This window comes from Dromiciops gliroides, chromosome 4 (genome assembly GCF_019393635.1).
Source record: "Dromiciops gliroides isolate mDroGli1 chromosome 4, mDroGli1.pri, whole genome shotgun sequence".
NCBI classification, from domain to species: domain Eukaryota; kingdom Metazoa; phylum Chordata; class Mammalia; order Microbiotheria; family Microbiotheriidae; genus Dromiciops; species Dromiciops gliroides.
In genome coordinates, this window is record NC_057864.1 from 133,768,166 (window position 1) to 133,792,185 (window position 24,020).

A 24,020-nucleotide genomic window follows, 5' to 3' on the forward strand; every position below is an offset into this window, starting at 1 on the left:
GATACCATAGTTCTTTAGATAGTTAATTCTCTTCATGTTTACGTACATGGGTGTGTGTGTGTGTCTTATTTTATCTATGTGTGTGTATTTTATATACATATATGATCTATTGTTTTATATAGATATAGAATCTATTGTGTGCTGCTATTAGTATTGTTATCATTATTATTACTGGTATTCTGAAATAAATATGTATAGGTCAACAAATGTTTTCCAAATAGCCACATGGTATACTTTACTAGGTACTTGAAGGTAACCATTTGTTATTAGATAGAGCTCTTGATCACAAATACTCAAGGTAGTTTTATTGAACACTTACTATATGTAGGGCATTGTGCTGGGTATGGGACATAGTTTCTTCAGTACTGAGATTAAATTTAGTGTGAAAAAATAAAACTAGTGTATGACTGCAGTACAAAGTGTTCAAGTGTTGGATATGGATTCAGAAGACCTGAGTTTGAATCCTGGCTTTGCCACCTTGGCAAAAGTCACTTAGAACTTCAGGCCCTTAGTTTTTGTATATTTTTAAAATAAACCAGTTGACCTAGATCCTCAAGATCCTTTTTATGTATAAGAGTATGTGTACTATCAGTCAGCAAGAACTTATTAACCACTCATGTTCTGTAAATTCTTTTGTGTACTGGAGATAGAATCACAAAAATTAAGAGATTATATTTGGTACTAAAGTGTTAGGATTTCAATAATAGGCAGACAGAGCTGGGAATTAGGGATTCTTGTTGTTTCACTCTCCAGCTCTGTGACCCCGTTTGGGGTTTTCTTGGCAAAGATATTGGAGTCGTTTGCCATTTCCTTTCCCAGTGTGTCCTGATTTTACAGATGAGTAATTGAGGCAGATGGGGTTGAGTGATTTGCCCAGGGTCACACAGCAAGTAAATGTCTGAAGCCAGATTTGAACTCGTATTTTCCTAGCTCCAAGCCCAGTGCTCTATCCACTGCATCACCTAGCCATCGATTAGGGCAAATTGAATCAGATGAATGTGTATATATTGTATGTACCTTTTTGGACAAACCCTTAGATTTTGGCATGTGGAATTTACTATAACTTTATTTTAAATTTTTAACCATTTAAAATGACCCAGAAGCCTTTATTAATTATTAATAGGACAAGTGGTTCTTCTATATACACGTCGTGATTCTCTGAAGATGTAATTTAATTGTCCCTAGCAGTTGATACAATATTCTCCCCACTTTTTACAACATTGTTAATGGTATTGTGAATACCTTGGGAACTCAGGCACATCTGCCATCCTTTTGGATTTCTTTGTTTATATCCAATGAATTATTACTGAGCCATGTCCTGATCTGTATGGATATCTGTCGCTACTAAGTCCAGTTGACCAATTCTCCAATTTTCATTCCCACATAAGGATCAGACAAGGAAGCAATGTAAAGAGGATACCTAGTGTTTTAGAGCAAAAGGGAGGGAATCTATGCAGCTGCCTGTGTCAGTTCAGTGGGTGAAGAAAAAAAACGTGTGCCTGCCCCAAAGGGCTAATGTCTGTTCTGCATTGAGAGGCATAGTATCTAGCCCAAGGGAGTCTCTACTTTACTCTAAAGTAACGTTATTTTCAGAAAGACAAACACGGAGAGGGTAATCGGTATTGTGCAAAGACTAAAATATACTATATTAGGATTGGTTGAAGGAACTAGTGATATTTGGCCTGGAGAAAAGAAGGCTTTGAGGGAAAAGATTGGCTTTCTTCAAATGCTTTTGTGGAAAGATTGGACTGTATGGGAGGTTTCAAAGTTATTATTATTATTATTAATTTTTTCCACAGAGAGTGAAACTAGGAGCAGTGGGTAGATGTTTCAGAGAGGCTTGATTTAAAGAAAAACTTGTTACAATTAGAACTATCCATATGTGGAATTGAATCCTTCATGGGGTAGTGAAGTTCCTTCTTTGAAATTCTTCAGGCACAGGATAGATGACCACTTCGGGTATTTTTTAGCGGGTTTTTTTGGTCCTTGTTCAAATTGAACAAGGTGACCTGCTGAGCTTTCTTCAAGTCCTTAGGTCCTATAATCCTTGGATACATTTCTTTTTTTTGTTTGTTTTTAAAATTAATAAAGTATTTTATTTTTTTCCGTTACATGTAAAGATAGTTTTCAACTTTTGTTTATACAAGCTTTACAATTTCAGATTTTTCTCCCTCCCCCCCTCCCCTAGACTGCAGGTAATCTGATATAGGTTTTTTTTATATATATACATATATATATATATATATATATATATATATATATATATATATATATACACACACACACATAATAACATTAATCCTATTTCTGCATTAGTCATGTTATAAGAGAAAAAATCAGAGCAATGATGAAAAACCTCAAAATAGAAAAAAAACAACGGCACCAAAACCAAAAGAAATAGTATGGTTCAATCAGCATCTATACTCCGTAGTTCTTTTTTTTTTTTTTTCTTGGATTTGGAGATCTTCTATCATGAGTTCCCTGGAACTCTTCTGTACCATTGCATTGGTGAGAAGAATATAGTCCATCACAGTAGATCAACCCTCAATGTTGATGATACTGTGTACAATGTTCTTCTGCTCATCTCACTCATCATCAGCTCACGCAAGACCCTCCAGGTTTCTCTGAACTCCTCCTGCTCATCATTTCTTACAGTACAATAGTATTCCATTGTATTCATATACCACAACTTGTCCAGCCATTCCCCAATTGATGGGCACCCCCTCAACTTCCAATTCCTTGCCACCACATAAAGAGCAGCTATAAATATTTTTGTACGTGTGGGCCCCTTTCCCCTTTCTATGATTTCTTTGGGAAAAAGACCCAAAAGTGGTATTGCTGGGTCAAAGGGCATGCACAGCTTTATCGCCCTTTGGGCATAATTCCAAATTGCTCTCTAGAATGATTGGATCAGTTCACAGCTCCACTAACAATGAATTAGTGTTCCAATTTTCCCACAGCTTCCCTTGGAGACATTTCAATCAAATGCATTGGGTGTCTACTATGTAATAGGCACTGTGGTTACTGCTGGGGATATAAAGAAATGCAAAAAACTATTCTTTTTTTTTTTTTCAAGGAGCTCACAGTTTAATGGGTGAGAACTTCCAAACAGCTATCTATGTACAAATAACATGTGTGCATGCATGCATACATACATACATACATATATATATATATATATATATATATATATATATATATATATATATATATATATATATATATATATATATATATATATACACACATACATACAGTATAAATTGAGGACAATCTCAGAAGGAAGGCTCCAAGATTAAGGAGAACTGGGAAAATCTTCTTAGAGAAGAAGGGAATTTAGTTGAAACTTGAAGGAAGCCAGCTTAACTAGAAGGCAGAGTTGAGAAGGAGGGAGAGAATTTCAGCCATGGAGACAGGTAAGTAAAAAAGCTTAGAAGCAGTTGAATGGAGTGTTGTGTGCAAGGAACAACAAGGAGGCCATGGTCAGGAGACTGCAAAGTACGTGGAGGGAAGTTAGAATGGAGAGGTCTTTTTCATTGAGATTATGATTTTAAAAAAAATGGGTAGAGGGAGGTTTTATAAACCTGAATTATTTACCTTTAATAACTTTGCTGTGGTTCCAAAACTTTGAACTTCCAACTGGACAGAAAGTATCATAGTATCCATCATTAATTTTGAATTGTTATAATGTTCAAAGGATATGAACATCCTTCAAAAGAATAGAAAAAATATTCTGAATCACTCATTAGAAATGCTTATTAAAACAGCTTCATTCCCATCAAATTGGCAAAGATGGAAAAAGATAATGTTTGAGATTCCGAGAACAGTCACATTAATTCAGTGTTGGTGGAGTTGTGGTCCAGCTGTTCTGGAAAACCATTTGGAAGTGTGCAAGCAGTTACTACATGTTTTATACTTTTTGATCTATCTATCTAATGGGTCAGTGCTCCCAAGAATGATAAGCCACCCTTCCCAAACTTACATATGTAAAAATATTCCTAGTAGTATTCTTTGTAATTACAAACTGTGCCCACAATTGGGAAGTAGCTAAACACATTATGGTATTTGAAGGTAATGGCAAATTGTTGTCTTAAGGGACATTGAATATGAAGAAGAATTCAGAGATATAAAACAGATGAAATGTGTTAAAAGAGTAAAGAAAGTAATGTCTAAACAGTATATTTAAAAACCTACAAAAACATAAATGAAGTTTAGGTCAACTACAGTGGAAACACAGTGATTCCAAATTGTTAATGTTTATATCTTTTCTGTTAATGGTAAGCAGCAAAAATGGAAAATGGCATGTTATCAGTTGTAATTACTATGTTTGGGGATTTTGGTTTAATTTTGGGGGGAATATGTTTTGTAGGCGATATTTGGATGTTTGAGAAATGTCCTTTTTTTTTTTTTTTTTTTGAGAGGCAATGGGGGTTAAGTGACTTGCCCAAGGTCACACAGCTAGTAAGTGTTAAGTGTCTGAGGCCAGCTTTGAACTAAGGTACTCCTGACTCCAGGGCCAGTGTTTTATCCACTGCGCCAGAGAAATGCCTTATTTAAACAAAGTGTTTATTTATTTATTTTTTTTTGGTGAGGCAATGGGGGTTAAGTGACTTGCCCAGGGTCACACAGCTAGTAAGTGTCAAATGTCTGAGGCCGGATTTAAACAAAGTGTTTATAATACAGATTTATTTTTCAGGATCAGTAAAATAATTCCTATTAAAATGTACATTTCAGGGAGGAAACAATGCTGGCCATACAGTTGTTGTGGATTCTGTGGAGTATGACTTTCATCTCTTACCAAGTGGGATCATCAATCCAAATGTCACTGCATTCATTGGTAAATATATAGTGTTGCCCTAACAGCTGGATGATCAATTTCTTTTCTTTTTCTTTTTCTTTTTTTTTTTTGCATAGGGCAATGAAGGTTAAGTGACTTGCCCAGGGCCACATAGCTAGTGTCAGGTGTCTTAGGTTGGATTTGAACTCAGGTCCTCCTGAAGCCAGGGCCGGTGCTTTATCCACTGTACCACCTAGCTGCCCCCAGGATGATCAGTTTCCTGCTTTGAATACTCAGAAAAATGATTCTGTACTTGTCTTTTGATCTGTTGTGGTATTTGATCATGATGCTAATAATTAAATCGAGATACAGTTTTGTGCCCTTAGTCTCTTTTAGTGTTATTATTTTCATCAAGATCACAGATAGTACCTTTGGAATGGTATTTGTGTCTGATTGTAATCCTTGTTAATACAAAAAAGGGTGTTGGAATCACAGAATTTTAGAGTAGAAGTGAACCTTAGAGAAAATGTGGTCCAAGTCCCTTTCAGCTTTATAGATGAGAACTAAACTCAGAAAGGTTAAGTGACTTGTTCAAAGGCCACTTCATCCTTTTTTTTTTTTTTTAAAGATACAGAAGAATTTGTGCTGAAGACTTTATTTGCAATAGCCAGGTTTTCTAAATGGGGAAGTGGAGGAGGGGGAGGAATGGGAGAAGGGAAGTTTTTTGAAAGGATCTTTTAGTGGGAAAAGGTAAGAGGAGTCCTTGCAATTGAACATTTAGGAGATGAAGGTATCAGATAAGTAATAACAAGTAGCAGTTAATTCTTCTTTAGCACAAGTTTAGCTTTAAGTATATAAGTATATTCTAGTTGTTTGAAAATTGGTAACTTAAAAAAGATATGTGTAGTACTCATGACCATAATATTTGGCTAACTACTATAACCCATTCCACTATCATTCTAGATAATAACAGTTTATTCCTCTTTTTAAAAAATAATGCATCTGAGATTGAGCTGTGGTTAAAGTGTTTTTGTTCCTTCAGGAAATGGTGTGGTAATTCACCTACCAGGATTATTTGAAGAAGCAGAGAAAAATGTGCAAAAGGGAAAAGGTACAGTAAGAATTATGTCTACACTAAACTTTGTAAGGTTTTTTTTCCCCCATATAATAAAATGCTGGGTGAATTTAACAGTATTCTGCCTTCATTGAAATATAGCTGTTTGTAGTACAAATTTTAAAATATGGATTGGTTATTACATTTAAAATGCATTTAATTAATTGTCTTGCTTAAAATAATAGCCAGTGGTAAAGTTATAGAAATGGAGATATTTGCCATCTGTTATTTGACTTACCATAGTATAAATAAAAAAAGACCTATTTTTCAGGGGAAAGAAATCATACACATAGATTCATAAAATCTTCAGATACTTCATCATGGATGCATGGTGTAATCTTGTATTCTCAAAGGCTATGCTAGCTGAGCATCAGCTGTGTCAAGGCTTTTTTTGTTTCTTTTTGTTTGTTTTGTGGGGCAGTAAGGGTTAATTGACTTGCCCAGAGTCACACAGCTAGTAAGTGTCAAGTGTCTGAGGTCACATTTGAATTCGGGTCCTCCTGACTCTAGGACCAGTGCTTGATCCACTGCACCACCTAGTTGTCCCACATGGCCAAGCTTTTAAGAAAGGTCTTGACAATAGATTGTTTTCTGAGGACCAGTATTTTAGGAAAGAAAACTATGGCAGAATGATCAACATGTCAACAATTGCACAAGTCCAAAAGGATGAGGACTGAGAAAGTGCTGTTGAACCAACACATTGGCAATTAAGAAATCATTGATAACTTTGGAATTTACTTGTGAATTAAAACTCTTTGGTGAAGGTACTGGCTTGCAGTAGACAAATTGAACAAAGGTAGTATTACCACAAGGAAAGTGAACCCTAATGGAGGTTTGTGACTTGCCCAAGATCACACAGGAAGTAAGTGTTAGAGGAAGGTTTTGACCTCAGATATTTCTATTCCAGAGCCAATACCAGTTCACATCATACCATATTGCCTCCCAAATAGAGGGATACTTCCCTAACTACCTGTTATTTAATTAATAACCTTATATTTATTTGTATTTGTTCTCTAAATAAAGTGTCTACTTTGTCTTCCCCAATAGCACATAAGCCCCTTGGGTGTAATGATTGTCTGATTCTCCCTTAGTAGTTCTTTTTAAAAATTATTATTTTGGGGGGCAGCTAGGTGGCGCAGTGGATAAAGCACTGGCCCTGTATTCAGGAGGACCCAAGTTCAAAGCTCACTCACACTTACTAGCTGTGTGACCTTGGGCAAGTCACTTAACCCTCATTGCATCTCAAATAAATAAATAAATAATGAATACATACATAAATACATACATACATTATTATGTTGTCTATCCTCCCCTACCTCTCACCCCCAACAAGTAGTAGAATATAAAGTTCTTTGAGGGCACCAACTGCTTTTTGTATCCTTATTATTTAGTATAGTGTTTTATATAAAGTATACATTTTTAAAGATAAATACTTGTTGGGTTGGAAGCTACCAGATGATCTGGAAGGGTGTGCTCTTTTCCTTACTCTTGCTCCTGGTGAAAAATGTTTGACCCAGCCTCCACATTTAAATTTGAACAGACTATTTATATGTATATATGTGGGCTTTTTGCAGGGAGAAGGGCAAATATGAAGTCTTAATATTTAAAAGTCAGCCACTCTTTTAAATATCTTTTTGGGAAAAGAGACATTTTCTTAAGAGTTTAAAAGAAATCACTTCATAATTCATGTGTACTTTCTAATGTAAATTGCTGGGGTAGGGGTTTGCGTTTACTTGAAATCTTAGTTTCCTTATCTATAAAATAAAACTGATCCAGGTGAGCATTAGTATTCATTAATAGCTGCATCATTCCATATTTCATTGGCTATTTGGAGAATTCTTTTAAGGGGAAACATTAAAAGGACAATCTTGGACTTGGTAGGAAGAACTTCTATTCACTCTATTTAAAAAAAAAATACAGTTCAAGAATTATCGTAAAACAAGTGTGTGATCTAAGTCTGACTTTTTCCTCCCTTTTTTGTTGCCTCTAGGTCTTGAAGGTTGGGAAAAAAGGCTTATAATTTCTGACAGAGCTCATATTGGTAAGAGGAGAATTATTGCATTTAATTTTCTTCATGTTGCTTAATAAATTAATCTTTTGAAAGCATTTACTGATAATTTATTTTCTTATTTTTATGACTGGAGACCTATCTTTTTTTTTTTTAGTGAGGCAATTGGGGTTAAGTGACTTGCCCAGGGTCACACAGCTAGTAAGTGTTAAAGTGTCTGAGGCCGGATTTGAACTCAGATACTCTGATTCCAGGGCCGGTGCTCTATCCACTGTGCCATCTAGCTATCTAGCTGCCCCTATCCTTTTATTTTTAACCATCATACCATGTCTAGGATTATTTTAAATATCTAACTCTTGATTATTATTGGTAGTAGGTTTTAAGAATAGGAAGGGTTTTTCAAAATCCCAATATAAAAACTTATTAATGTGAAGTTTGTGATCATTTGATAAGGACTGAAGTAAATTTTAACTGTTGTGGACAATAGGGATTAAACAAAAGACAGGAACATCTTTAACTGAAGAGAACCCTTTTCGGAACATTTTAGGGGTATTCATTTGCACACACTTTGTTGCTTATCAAAGCTACTTTTGTCCCATCTCCCTGGTAACACGATATATCCTGTGTAGCCCCTGTAATATCAATTTTTGGCCATTTCTTTCATCTGAGATTTTTGCTGCTCTTCCCAAATTGATGGAGGATCATTTGAGAAAGTCACAAAATTGAGTTAATTTCAACAAATGTATGTCACATCATCTCAGCTGAATAATCCCTAAGTGCATGTCAGCTCTTTCTGCTCTATCTTTATCAGCTCCATTTTCCCCACGGTTGCTGTTTTAAACCCTCCAAAGGTGAAAAATGAGAGCAGAGACTTGGTTTTGTTTTTGCTTTTCATTTTATCCCCTGTTCTTAGCACAGTGCCTGGAACACAGGAAGTGCTTAATAAATGCAAATGCTTATTGACTTATTGTAGATTAGTTAGCCTTGTCGTTTATAGAGCAAAGCTGTCAGATGCCTCATTTTTTGTTTCCTTTAATCTTTCAAAGTACAGTAGTCCCTTTCTTGAATTATAGGACTGGAAAAGAATCACTACATTAAAAAGTAAAATTTTGCAAAATTTTTTTAGGTTCCTGTATCTACCTTACAATATCTACTATAATGTCTGGGGGAAAAAAAGGGAAATTTTGGGGTCTCTAAAGTCGATATGAGTTAACTGTGGTATGGCAGCCAGAAATGCTATTGAAATCCTGGGCTATATTGAGAAGTCTGTATTCTAGGAATAAGGATGTGATAGTCCTAATGTTCTTTGTCATGGTCAGACCATGTCTGGAGTATTGTTTTCAATTCTGGGTGCCACTGTTTAGGAAGTAAGAGTGTGTAGAGATAAGGGCAACTAGGATGGTAAAAAGTCTTCAGTCCACGTAATATTTGAGGATACACTGAAGAAATTGGGGTTGGGAAGGAGTGTTTGTTTAGCTGTTTAGGGAGACGTGTTAGTTCTCAATAATTTGAAAGGTTTTCATGCCAGAAGAGGTATATTAGATTAGTTCTGTTTTATCACAGAAAGCAAATGGGTGTGTAAGTTGCAGAGGCCCAAATTTAGACTCAATAATAGAATGTCTTCGCATAAGAGGAAATAGGCTACTTGGAAAGGTAGAAAGCTTCTTTTTAAAATTTTTTTTAAGCATGGTTATAGGCGTAGATTGGGTGACCACGTTGGGGATAGATATGAAAGGATTTGTTTTTGGATGTAGTTGGCTTTTGAAGTTCATTCCAACTCTAAAATTTTGTATTTCTACCAACGACAAAATATGCTATATTTCAAAGATGATTAGTTTAAGGTTTTTTCTTTTTATCTCTCTGTCTTAAAACTCCTAATTAGTAATGCTGACAGTGAAACAAGGTAGGGAAAAGGAAAAGGGAAACAAAAGCCAAAGCATCCACGTATTCAAGAAAATATGTGCGTGATCCAAAAGTGCTGAAATTTTTCCTAGAGATAGAGCAGTTTATGTCTTTACTAAGCTACTATTTTTCCCCCCAACTGGTTGCCTTTTGAAATAGGCTAGCTACCCTACTCAGGATTGTTCTTATAACTTGGGTATTATGCAGCAAAGTATAAAGAGGTCAAATATAACTCAGTAAAAGAGGTACATTTGAGACCCCTTGTTAAGTGCTTTTCAAAAATGAAAGTTTTTTCCCCACCAACTTTTATTTGAATTGAAAGACATTTTAAATAATTTTTATATTAAGGCCCCCATTTTTCTCATATTGCTTAGGGCTCTCGTTCTGCAAAGCTAAGAGGTAAATCTAAATACATTTATTTTTATCAATCTTTTATATTTTATTAATAGTTTTTTAATCTAAAGTAGGCATGCTTAAACTAGGGCCCATGAACTTTTAAAAATATTTTGAATAACTTATTCAATATAATTGATTTCCTTTGTAATCCTATTGTTAAAGGCTAAAATTCTAGCTAGTCTGTCTAAAATATCTAATGAGTGGTCGCCAATAAATTATAAGCTTTAGCAAGAGTTAGACTTTTAAGCATTTATTAAGGAGAATAAGAATTTGGTAAAGAGAGAGAGAGGCCTACATTCATCTATATTAAAGGGAGAGCACGTTTCTAGCTCCGCTCTCCGCCAGAGTCCACAGGAAAGAGAGAGTCAGAGTGCCAGGCTTCCCCCTTCTTCCTCCCACAAGCAAACGTCACTTCCTGACGCCAAAGAAAAGACTCATGGTCTGGCCCTCAGAGACCTTCACCTCATGGCAGAGCTTTTCTACAGTAAGTCTCCAGCAGGTGGCGTCATTCCAATCGTTAAACTATGTAAGCGGTAGCTAGGTGGCATAGTGGATAGAGTGTTGGGCCTGGAGTCAGGAAGACCTCAGTTCAAATATGGCCTCAAACACTAGCTGTAAGACGCTGGGCAAGTCACTTACCCCTGTTTGCCTCAGTTTCCTCATCTTTAAAATGAGCTGGAGAAGGAAATGGCAAACCATATCAGTATCTTTGCCAAGAAAATCCCAAATGGGATCACAAAGAGTCAGGCACGACTGAAATGACCGAACAACAACAATGTCGTATGTACTTTATTTTATGTACAGACAGTTCTTGCTTTACATAAATTCACATTATGCAAATTTGACTAAAGAATTCTGGAAGAAATCTGCATTCAAAAAAAAAAATCACCACATTAACTTTACAGTACTGTTTCCTTCCTCCTCTCTTTCTCTTTTTCTCTCTACTCCCCCTCTCTTTCCCCCTCTTCTTTCTCTTTTTCTTCTCCTCTCTCCCTGCACCTGTCCCTTGCCTCTTTGGCCTCTAACCTCCCCACTTAAAAAAACACAACAACATCCAGGTGAAAGTGAAACAATGGAAGTACCACTGCTGCTAGATCAAGGGCATGTCTTGAGACCTCCAGTGCCAAGAATGGAGGAGTCCTTTGCCTCACTTTGCCCATGTGTTGGGTGCTATGTGGCTGGCCCCAGTCCCAGCTCCTTTAGCCTCTTTGTCTTCCTTCTGCTTTTGATTCTCTATCCCCAGCTCCTTTCCTGCCTCCTTCCCTTCTTCCTTTTCCCAAGTTCTACATTATGTCAAATTCACTTTATGTAGATGTCTGCAGAACAGTCCCCTCATATAAAGCTAGAACCGTCTGTATTTAAAAACATTCTGCAAAGTGGTCTGTAAATTTTACCCATGTTGTCAAAGGAGGTCCATGACACAAAAAGTTAAGAACTTTTGCTCTAGAGAATTTTTTCATTAATATGCCAGTTATGCAGCGTAAACAATTGCTTCCCATTGTAAATTGGTGAGCCAAATCAGCTCATTCAAGACAATAAGTACTCTTTTTGGGGGTTGAAGCTTGACAGTGTTTTCAGTACAATACTGTTTGCTTCATAGCAATTTCAGCTATAAATGATAAAATACTAACTTGATATCCAAAGAGATCAGAGTATTTACTATTATTTCCTTTGGCTAAACTGGAGTTTTGGAATCTAAAGCAATATTTATAGGTAAAGTATTTATTTTTTAATTTATATTATGTAACCAAGAATTAAGTAGATGATTTTGTTTGCCTTAATAAAGAATAATACAGAATAAAGAATCCTACTATCTTAATAAAGAATCCCAAATAGTCCCTTCTTCAACTTAGCAACTAAATAAAGACTGACTTAGGGATAGGGATTAGATGGACCTTTGATTCCATTGGTATAAGAAACCTGGGTGAGGGACTGCCCCACCAGCACATGTCAACACCTTCTCAGTGTACAGTGTTTCAGGGTTTCTTGGCTCACCAAGGGACCAAACAACTTGCTCTGGTCGCACAACTAGTGTGTCAGAGATGCTACTCAAACACAGGTCCTTCTGGCTTATAGACTAAAGTGTATATAACCATTTCAGGAGTTTGGGGATCATCCTAATATTTAGGTTGCTTTTTTGCTTTAGATTTTGAGTGCCAGTAATCTTACTACGTCAGATTTATCCAGTTAAAGCTTGAAATGTTTATCACTTCACTTTTGCATTTCCCTGAGAAACAAGACACTATGTCTCTGTGTTAAATTCTAAGACAAGTTGGTGTAGTACATATTCTCTCCAGTAAAAGTCCAGAGACCTTTTTTTTTTTTTTAAGGGCAATGAGGGTTAAGTGACTTGCCCAGGGTGACACAACTAGTAAGTGTCAAGTGTCTGAGGTCAGATTTGAACTCGGGTCCTCCTGAATCCAGGGCCAGTGCTTTATCCACTCTGCCCCCTAGCTGCCCCCTAAAATGGTTAAATATTAACCGAACAGATGAACCAAATGAATCCTTATCAAAAGTTTGAGGAGAGTTGATGAATAGAGAGTTCTTGAGTTTGTGACCTTTAAAAATATTAGGACAATGAAGAAAAACTGGTTGGCCAGATACCAAAAGCACCTTTAATAGGAAAAGGAAAGTTGAGGGACCCTTATTTTGATGTTCCATTGAAGTCCCATAGGTCTTGGCATCTGGCTTGAAATTTTGACTCTGCTGTGTATTAGTTGTTTAACTTGGGCAAGTTACTGGCTCTGGTTCAGTTTTCTGACTTTGTAGAATATGGATAATATTTGCACTATGGACTTCACAGGGTTTTATGAGGATCAAATAAGGCGATGTATTTAAGGCACTTTGCTTATGTTTATACAGCTTTAAGGTTTACAATCTTTTTTTTCTTTTTAATTGTGTGGAAGTTTGTAACTAGTCAAAAGCCCACAAATCCATGGAAAGCCTATGAAACGAAAGATCTTTTGAAGAGATTAGTAGTGTTTTTTGGATATTTTAGGTTGCAGATTTTTTTATCTATATTTTAAAAGCGTCATCCTGTTTTCAGTGTATATTACAACTTAGTTGTTTACTAAATTAACTGGTTTCATTATTGAGGCTCAATTTTTGGTGGGGAGAGAGGTTGTTTAACTCTCCTGTGAATTATGATAAGATTTAGAGCAAGCTGCCCTACTCCTTGACTCATCTTCAAATCTCTTAGTGCTAAACCTGTAATATTTAACATTCTTTGAGTTTTTGAAAGCTAATTTTTATAAATAATATTTTTTGAAAGCTTAAAGTGTCCAAATCTGAATTTCTAGATCAGCTTCCCCCGAAAAGTTCAGGAATTTAACTTTCATATATGTATCAGATTGAGAAAAGAATAAAGCTTACTTAGTGTATAAAGTTATCACACATTAGGGAAAAAAAACAACCCAAACCCAAGGCCTTCATTATATAGCTAGAGGCCAGCAGTAACAACTGTCTTTGTTTTGTGACGTATATTTCGTTTGTGTTTGGTTTTTATGTTTACTTTTGTGACAAAATATTTTGTTTGTGACATGATCAGTCAATATAACTTAGCTGTTATAAGAATAGAAACTTTATTAAAGTTTCTAGGAGTTGAATGAATCTAGAGAGTTCTTTGGAGTAAGAGCTGATATGCTGAAGAAAGGGCAGACATAGGCAGCAATACTACTAGAAAGAGATCGGAGGGTCTTGCTGTTTTTCTTCCTGTGCCTTTTCCCCTAGTTTTATAACAGCCTGGGCAGCAGCTTCCCAAATCCAGATGGGCTGAACACTTGATAGCTGTAGTTGTAGTCTTTGCACATCAACCCCCTGCCTCTGTAGGTGATTGGATTCCTTAGCGATAAGCACAGGTTACTGGAGAAGCAAAGTGTGCTATTGCTGTACAGGAATGGTGAGACCAGGTGCATGGGAAAGCCTTTTTCAGTGCTGCTGGATCAGGAAGCCACGGGGCCCCCATCTCTCTCTGGGACCAGACTGCTTATGAATATTACAAATATCTTTGTTTTTATGATTATACTTCAATATCATTGGTTTTCTTTGTAATCCTCTTTGTATTTTATAACATTCTGAGAAGGGTTCCAGAGGCTTCACCAGACACAGACCTTAAGCGCTTCAGCTCTAGGGCCATGGTAGGTACAGCCACCTGAGTTCTAAGGTTCGGCTAACAATTATTCTGAACCACATGTGAAAGGCTACTTTGGCTTCATGCTTTGGTTTGTCCCTTTACTGTTTCTCTTTTCTCATTTACTCCCATTTTGGAGGGACCAGGGTAGATAAAGAATATTTTCAGTATTGTTGGAGTATGTTCATTTTAGATAGTGTGATCCAGTTGATCAGTTCTGATTACATTGCTTCACTGTGTAACATTAAAAAACAAAAAACAAAAACTTTTGGGGGGGGGTTATTATAAGTGTCTGTTTTCTAATCTGATCAAGAAAGAGCAAGCTACAAACAAGCCATAATTACAAGTATTTTAATGGGAAAAAAAGGTAAACGAATTGCTTAGATAAAATTGGTCATCCCTCTGCCAAAATGGATTTTTTTTCCCCCATTAGGTCTCCTAATCTTGACCATTGGTACAAATAGAATGATTTTCACAAGCTTTTGTCTGGACATAAAATCATATCTTCGTTATCACTTTATATTTCAAAAGGAATTTGAAAGAATCTGAGGGAACCATATTAACTGTAAATTTTTCTTGGATCTAATTTTTAGGGGTTTTTAATTCAACAAAAATTATATTAAAAAAGAGATTATAGCTAAGTCTTAGACTTGAGGAACCTGACTGTTAAGAGACTGTTTATTTGAACCATCACTCAATGAAGCAAAGCCTTTTAGAGCATTGCTCAGAAATACTAATCCTGTCTTTGAATACCTTCAAGGACAGGAAACTCACTTCTTTGAAAAAATAACGAAAAGATTATATTTCTTTACTGGCTTTAGTTATATATTTTTCTCGTGGTTCTAAACAAGTATTATCCTTATTTTATGAATAAGGAAATTGAGAAGTTGTTACTTGTCTAGGGTCTCCCAGCTAGTAAGAGTCACTTTCTATTTACCTAAATTGCCTCATTTCAACTTTTATTAGAAAACCTTTCCACCTATTGATCATAGTTCTGCTCAGAATGGTGCATTCATTTCCACATGACAACCTTAAAAAAAATTTGAAGACAACTGTTGTAATTGGTTGGGGAGGTGGTGAGTGGGGAGAGAAATTGGAGAGTAGACATGATTTAGTAGAAAACATGACATGGAATTGAAAGAAAACTTCAGAAGCCATCCAGGGCCCAACTGTACCTGAAAAAGAATCTCCTTGACATCATACCCAGCAAGTTGTCATCTAGCTTTTGTTTGAAGACCTTAAGTAAAGAGGAATCCATCTCCTTATGAAGCAACCCATTCTACTTTTAGATAGCATTTTTGCCTTGGCTCAAGAGTAAATGTGCTGCTTTGTGACTTCTGTGGCAACCAGAATGGACAAAAGAGAGCATTCCAGATACGGTTTGACCTCAACTCTTTTTGAATTCTGACCCATGCATGTCATCTAGTAGGTTAGCTATAATTCCTGGCCTTGTGACATTTGTCAGTATGATAACTATTCTTTTATTTGTAACATTGATAAAAATATTAAAAAGCATAGGGCCCTGTGTGACCCTGGGCAAGTCACTTAACCGTCATTGCCCCACCAAAAAAAAAAAAGGAAATGAGGTTCTTCATAAATGGTCTTTATGAAGCTTCTTTGTGATCTCTTGTTATTTTTCAAATAGATATTCACTAACTATAGAAGGGAACAAGCATTTATTAAACTCCTACTTCTGGGTACCAGGCATTGTGTTGAACACTTAATTGATCTATCTCCTTAATAATAGAATTTTCACCAACAATTGAAGTCAGGCTCCCTGGTCTATGGTTTGCAAGATCCATTTTCTTGCTCTTTTTTTTTTTTTTTTTTTTGGTGAGGCAATTGGGGTTAAGTGACTTGCCCAGGGTCACACAGCTAGTAAGTGTTAAGTGTCAGGTCCTCCTGACTCCAGGGCTGGTGCTCTATCCACTGCGCCACCTAGCTGCCCCCCTCTTGCTCTTTTTTAAGAAATTCAGGCAAAAACCTCAGCACTAAACTTAGCTCTATAGTTTTCTATCACTTCTGTCTGCATATATAAGGGCGTTGGATTGGATAATCTCTCAGATTTCTTCACTTTAAATGACATATTTCCTTCCTAATTCAAGTGTTCTCTAAAAATCCCCAGTTCTGTCAGCTATTTCTCAGATGATGGGGTTTCCAGAGTTATGTTGCTTGTCTTCCTCTCAACATCATTTTGTCAGTATGATACCCAGAAGTGAGTAATCATATTCATGATGTGATTTCATCAGCACATAGAGTACAGCAGAACTATCCACTCCTTTGTTCTGAGTACTTCAGTAGTTAAATCAACCTAGGTGGGAGTTTTTATTGTTCACACAGTTCTTCAGCTTATTCTTTTTCTCTACAACTGTTAAGTCATATTTTCAACTACTGTGTACTTCTGGAGTTGATTTTTAAAAAATCCTCTGTCATTTACATTTCTATCCTCTAATTTGTTAGCTTTGCCCTGTCTTTTCAACTTGCCGAGATGCTTTTTAACCTCAATTTTGTGATCTAGTCTTAGGTCTCTCAGCATTATCACCTACAGATTGAATAAGTTTAGTGTTTAAGTTATTGATAAAGTTGAGCAGAATAGACCCATGTGGCATACCACTTTGTCCTGTACATATTTGTATTGCTTCATTGATCATGGTTATCCAGCCAGCTAAGGGCCCTCTAACTATTCTTATCTAATCTGTATATCTCTAATTCCCTCCTCCCCCCATAGGTATTATACCTGAGACTTTGTTAAATGTTTTGCCAAAATCCAAATATGGTGCCAAAGATAACTGAGCACGATAATGACAGAACTAAGGCTACAACCAGAGTCCCTACTAATGTTAGTTGAATAAAGTAAACCTTACAGCCAAATTGTGCTATGGATATTTTTTTACCAGCTTTAACATTTTAACTCCAAATTAAAGAATTTTAAAATTATACCTCATTAACAGTGTAAATGGTTACTCATTACACTAGTTTTACCATGTATTCCTTGATCTCTCAATACATTTTTATTTGAGAGAATACATCTAAAAACAAGTTAGCCTTCTGTTCATTTGTCTGTGTGGCCTCTGCCCCAGATCCTCCGCCTAGGTAAGTTCTATACTGATTGGTCTCATTTGGAGAAAGAAATAGCAATATTTCGAAATGGGGCTTTCCAGATAGTTATGGAGGTGTAGGGAAATTCATTGACCTGCCCTAGGATTTAAAATTGTGGGTCAAGGTATTCTTGTTCTCCTCTTATGATTGTAGGGTAGAGACTACCCAAAGCTCATGAACTTTGAAGGTGGGGGGGTGTATGTGTAATTACATATTATGTAGAAGCCCAGTTATATGAGAAACATCTAAACACATAAGAGTTAAAGTGGAGAGGTAGCTTCAGTATAAATTGGGTTTTCACAGATCACAGAAAGATGATTCTCTTGTTTTTGATTGTTCCAGCAGATCTTTGTACATGAATAACTGTGTCTTGATTACATCAATACTTGTGGTTTTCTTTTCCTAGTATTTGACTTCCATCAAGCAGCAGATGGCATTCAGGAACAACAGAGACAGGAGCAAGCTGGAAAGAAGTATGTCTTGTTTGATCAAAAATATGATTATGTAGTTCAAGCATGCCTGTGTATTCTATTGTGTAATGATAGAGGTAGACTAAGAGTTAGGAAGATCTAGCTTCAAGTCTGGTGGTGTGACCCTGGGAAAGTCACTATCAAAGGTGTCAGCCTGTGTTTTATAGAGGGAGTTTCCTCCTTTAGTTGTTCCCTGTATCAGTGAAATCACAGGTTTAGTCTATGTCTCTATTTTTTACTTGGGTGCGCGCGCGTGCGTGCACACACACACACACACACACACACACACACACACACACATACACACACACTTTACTGCAAAATACTTGGTGGACCAAACTTTCACAGAAAGGAATATAAGATAATTTTATTTAGAACTTCAATTAAATAATATCAATAGATTTATTATCAAGATAAATTTAGCAGATAGTTAAAGCAGAAACTACTCTTATAAGTGTTCTTTGTGCTGACATGATCATAGGAACTAAATAACTGTTTTTATTCAGCTATTTTCAAGGAAAAATCTGATTTGTTTTCTTATTTCTTTTTAAGTTTGGGTACCACAAAAAAGGGTATTGGCCCAGTTTATTCCTCTAAAGCTTCTCGAAGTGGACTCAGGATGTGTGATCTTGTTTCGGACTTTGATGGCTTCTCAGAGAGGTAACTTATTTTATTTAAAATACAAAAGGAGAAGCTGAGTTTTAGAAATCTAGGGGGTGGCAGGCTAGTGATGTTAGGAATGGTATTCTATTAATGGGCTGCCATTACAGTCTAATGTAATGAGTCTAAATTTTAAATTGATGTAATGGTGTGCTGAGGGAGCAAGTATGCAAACATGAGTGACTAGAGGGCCAGCCTTAAAGTCAGGAAGACCTAGGTTCAAATCCTGCCTCCGACACAAGAAAGGTGACTGAGTAAAAGTCCCTTAACCTCTCAGTTCCTCTTAAGTTACAGGGCAGTTGCCAGTCTGCATTGGTGGAAGAGTTTCCTTGCAGGGAATTTCCAAGACCAATAAAATCACAGGTCTGGGCTCCCCCTGCCTGCCCCCCCCCCCCCAAAATGTGCCAGCTAGTCTTCTATTTCTTCCACCCTCCAAGTCATGTGTGCTGAGTGCACACACACATACTCACTTTATAGCCTCAGGTATTTGTGGAGATTTTAAAATTAAGTGACATGAAACCCTAACCAAGATTGATTTGTTTTGCAGGTTTAAAGTTTTAGCTAATCAATATAAATCTATATATCCCACTTTGGAAATTGATATTGAAGGTGAATTACAAAAACTCAAGGTAAAGCTCGTGACATTCTCTGCAGTTTTTACATGTATACTTATTTAAAGGGCAAGGCTTTCAGATTTTGTTACTGTTCCCTTAAAGTACCTATGTTTTAAGAAGTATGCATCCTATTTAAAATTTTTTTGTGCATATATTTAGTATCAACAAATTTAATAAAGTTACTTTGGTGCTTAAATTTTAAAGTGCCTTACTTAATAGAATTCTTGAATATTTACTGTGAATAAAAACTTTTCTGTGGAATTATGGCTCCAAACAACTTAGTGTTCAAAGGGCTGGGTTTTGTTATGTAGTTTGAAAAAAGTTTTGTACTTTAAAATCAGGAGACCTAAGCTCAGCTCTTGGCTCTGCCACTAAGGTATTGGGTAACCTTTTGCAAATTGTTTAGCCTCACTGGGCCTCAGTATTCTCATCTGCACAATGAGGGGATTGGAATGGATTATCTTTTAATGTCCTTAGAGTGAGCAATATGGCGTAATTTATCATAATCCACATGCCATATATGTAAAGAAAGGAGGAAAAACCCACTTCTTGAACTATTTTGAAATCACGTCTAGAAAATAAAAATGTCAATGAATTTTTTCATTGCTCTGTCTAAAAAGTGTTAAAAGTAGAGGTGCAAAAAAATCACCAATTCTTTCATCAGGCTTTTATCAAGTTCCTATGTACCCAACATTGTTGACATTTTGTGGGGAATGAAAGTGTAGTAGTGGCCCTTTAAGGAGCTTTCTTTCAAGTTAGGTATAGCATTCACATTCAGATGTGAAATAACTACAAGGCAATTCGGTTTACTTACTATGAACATTATTCACTTCAGCATGAGTGACCTCTGTCATTACAGCATAAGTTTTGAGGTCATTCACTTGAACCCCTTTTGTAACCCGTTTAGAGCATTTTATTTAAGGAATGCCTCAGTAAGGGTAGTGGTAGGTACATAATCTGTGATAGGAAAACAAATGAAAGTTAACAGTTGGTATTGAGCTCCTGACATTGACTAAGGCGAGAGAGAGAGAGAGAGAGAGAGAGAGAGTGTGTGAGCAAGCTGGGAGTTACCTTGTTCAGTTGTTTCAATTGTGTCTGACTCTTTATGACCCCATTTAGGGTTTTCTTTTTTTTTTTTTGCGGGGCAATGGGGGTTAAGTGACTTGCCCAGGGTCACACAGCTAGTAAGTGTCAAGTATCTGAGGCCGGATTTGAACTCAGGTCCTCCTGAATCCAGAGCCAGTGCTCTATCCACTGCGCCACCTAGCTGCCCCTTGGGGTTTTCTTGATAAAGATACTGGAGTGATTTTCCATTTCCTTCTCCAGTTCATTTTATGGATAAGGAAACTGAGGCAAACAAGGGTCAGTGACTTGCCCAAGGTCACAGAGCTTAGGAAGTGTCTGAGGTCACATTTGAACTCGGGTCTTCCTGGCTGCAGGTCCAACACTGTCCACTGTGCCACCTAACTGCCTCATCTATTGTTGGTCAATCTATGAGAGTCAAAGTGATTTGGGATTAAGGCATGGTCCTTTGAAAAATAAAGTGTAGGCTGTAAACCTCAAGACATCTTGTGAGATTTAAGCAATCAAAACTTATATTCCTTTGGACAGAGCACCTGAAGTTAAGGTATGATTCCCTATATAGATAGAGGAGGGAGAAGGAGAAGGATCTGCATTGCCCACCTGGAGCTTGCCAGTTGGGTCCCCATTGGGGCAGCTCTTACTCATAGAATGTCAGCTGCTGTTTGTCCTTTGGGAGGTGATGTCATGACGTGAAGTGAATTGGATTTAAGTGAGGGAGGGCTGTGCAAAGTCACCAGCCTTACTCTGCCCAGCACAGCCCTAGGTCCCAGCCTAAGCCTCCTTGAGCATTGTTTGGCCTCTTTATGGCTCATGGTGAGTGTAGATAGCAGTTACTCCTGTTTTGGTGAGAAACCCTGAGGGCCTTTCATTCTCTCTCTCTCCCCAAAGACCAAGGTCTCCCACTGTATCTGGAGCCATCTCCAGTTGTCCTGATGTATAACCTTGCCACTGGACCCAAATGGCTCTCGAGGAGAGAGTGAGGCTGATGACTTTGCATATCCCTCCCTCACTTAAATCCAAGTATGCAAGTCATGACATCCCCTACTGATGTCATGGTTTTCTTTCAGAATGGGAACAAAGGACAAACAACAACAAGCTGCCTCAGGAAGGAACTTGGAGGTCTACTTCAGACTCTTAATTTTACAGATAAGGAAACTGAGGCCCAAGCAAGCTAAATACCTTGCCCAAGATCTTGTAGGTAATATGAGGCAGTGCTGGAATTTGAATTCAGGTTCTCTGGTTACAAAATCCACTGTCCTTGTCACTAGTCCTATGCCTTAAACAGATAGCTTAAAACAATTAGCAGGCATTTATTAAGGGCCTATAGAGGGTTGACACTTCTCTAGTAATACAAACACCAAAGGAAAAGTTTCTAGGTTAGACAGTTTGTATATATTCAAGATGGCTCAAAAGTCTTAAAGTGTCTTAAGCTCTAGTAGCTACAAAATAAATAGAAGGTAATGGCATTGGGTCACTCGTGGGGACATCAGGAAAAGTTTCTTGGGAAGGTAACACTTGGGTGAATCTTCATGGAAACAGCAGACACTTAAGAGGAGTGAGGAGAGAAATATATTCTAGATATTGGAGACCTCCAGTGCTAAAGCTTGGAGATAGGAGAATGGCAAGTCCTGTGTGACGACGAACATTTTGGCAGGATTGTAGAATGTGGGGGAAAAGAGTAGTATATAATAAGCCTAGAAAGGTAGGTTGGGGTCAAGTTAAGAAGAACTTTAATTGCTAAACAGAGGAATGTATATTGAATGACGATAGGCTAGCCTAGAGTGGTAACAAATTAAACATGTGACGCTTTTCTGTAGTAGATTGCTAGTTGCAATCACCACAAAATTCTTCATATTGTTCTTGAGAGTTAGATCTTCCCTTTCATGCTACCTGTTCCTCCTTACCTTTCAAAAATCAACTCAAATGACCCCAAATCCAACCCCACACCAGGATGACAAAGGTCACCAACCTAGCATATGCCATTTGTGGAAAAAAATGTGTTCAGAGACAATTCTAAAGCATCATAAATGAATACAAAAAAACCCAACACCAAACTAAAGGAAATTTATGATTCCATCATTATGTCTGCTCTTTTTTTCATTGAAGCAAATCAAGACTTCTTTGTGCCTAACAGTTTCATGAGTTATTTTGACTGAAAATATACATCATATCCCGCTCAAATGGATTTTAAAGGACTTCACATTCTTCTGTTATACTGGAATTTTGTTATATAATATATAGGTGGATTTATATTTGGTATTGATATAAATGTTTTTCAGAAATATCTTAGCATTTTTCATATTGCATGTTCTAAATGGAAATTATTTTTGGTAGCAGTAATTACTATAGTGGTATTTAACTTGTAAATAAACTTCACATGCATCCTGAAGAGATGTGTAGGGTAAGGTGATAAAATAAATAAGTGACATTGATGGGAGGCCTACAATTGATATAGTATGCAATAATCAAAGTTCATTTGTCTTTGTGTAGCTTATTAACTTTAAAAAAAACCTCATCTGAAAAAGTGGTTTCTTTACATTACATAGGGCTATATGGAAAGGATTAAGCCAATGGTAAGGGATGGTGTTTATTTTCTCTATGAGGCCCTCCATGGCCCTCCAAAGAAAATTTTGGTAGAAGGTGCAAATGCAGCCCTGCTTGATATTGATTTTGGTAAGTGTTTCCATTTATTGAAAACTTTAAATAAAGTTGTAAACTGCTTTTGTACTTTTCATTATTAAATATTGGCATTACAACATTTCAAAAATGATTTCAAGGTGCACATACCCAAAGGTAAAAGGCCAGTGTCTGTTTTATTTGGTTAATTTTTAATTGATTTAGGGTTTAAAAAAAATTTGGGGGGGGGGGAGGCAGTCAGGGTTAAGTAGTGACTTTACCAGACTAGTAAGTGTCAGAGTCCAGATTTTAACTCAGGTGCTCCTGACTCCAGTGTCTTATCTACTGTGCCACCTACCTGCCCTGGTTTTAAAAAATTTTCAATAGTTTTACTAAGGTCTGGTTTAATGAGTATCTTTTTCCAATTTATTTTTTGTTTTTACACATTGATTCAGATAATGCTGGGTTGTAGTTCTACAAATTACCACTTTTGCTCCTAAAAAAAGTCAGATGAATACTATAGAGATTAAACCCATCAAAATTAAGCAATTTTCTATGTAAGTAGTTGTTTCAGCATACTTATCATCACACTTTGTTTCTTTTGTTCATTTCTAAATTGAGTCATAATCTAGAATGCTCTGCAAATGTCAGTATAGTAGTGAGAGCTAGAGTAACCCTTCTCTCATTGGTATACCCACATAGATGTGTGTACAGAATAGTTGTGGATTGACAGAAAGCAGAGAATAATGATGTAATCAAAAGAATTTTGGATTTAGAGTTAAAGAACCTTTATTCAAATTTTGGCTCTACTGGTTTTACTTTCATGATTTGAAAAAAAGTTTAATTTCTCTATTTGTAAAATGAGGGTAGTATACTAGTTGAACTTTGAACTCCCAGCTCTAAATCTCAGTATCTTAAGCATGTAATTTCACATATAAAATAAGGTGTAGTATGGAATGGGACAATACTTTTAAACTATAAAACTATATTTGATGGCTCAGAAGAAGAAATATGAGAAGACACTCCCACTACACCCCTTTGCAGAGGTGAGAGGGCCCCAAGTGTTGTCTGATTTGTTCTGGGATCCTTTGGGATCAGAGTAAACAGCTCATCTTCCACTGAAATCTGAGGATACTTCCTGGAATACAAAAA

The 24,020-nt window shown here is 36.7% G+C and overlaps 1 protein-coding gene across 1 annotated transcript in view; it reads left to right on the forward strand.

Annotated features, from left to right (window-relative positions):
* ADSS2 (adenylosuccinate synthase 2) overlaps positions 1-24,020 on the forward strand; it is a 51,922-nt gene that overhangs the window by 14,551 nt on the left and 13,351 nt on the right. Inside the window, exons 2-8 of the mRNA XM_044005312.1 lie at positions 4,735-4,837; positions 5,820-5,888; positions 7,882-7,932; positions 17,832-17,898; positions 18,448-18,555; positions 19,103-19,184; positions 22,799-22,925. Coding sequence (XP_043861247.1) covers positions 4,735-4,837; positions 5,820-5,888; positions 7,882-7,932; positions 17,832-17,898; positions 18,448-18,555; positions 19,103-19,184; positions 22,799-22,925 — 607 coding nt within the window. The remainder of the gene's footprint in view (positions 1-4,734; positions 4,838-5,819; positions 5,889-7,881; positions 7,933-17,831; positions 17,899-18,447; positions 18,556-19,102; positions 19,185-22,798; positions 22,926-24,020) is intronic.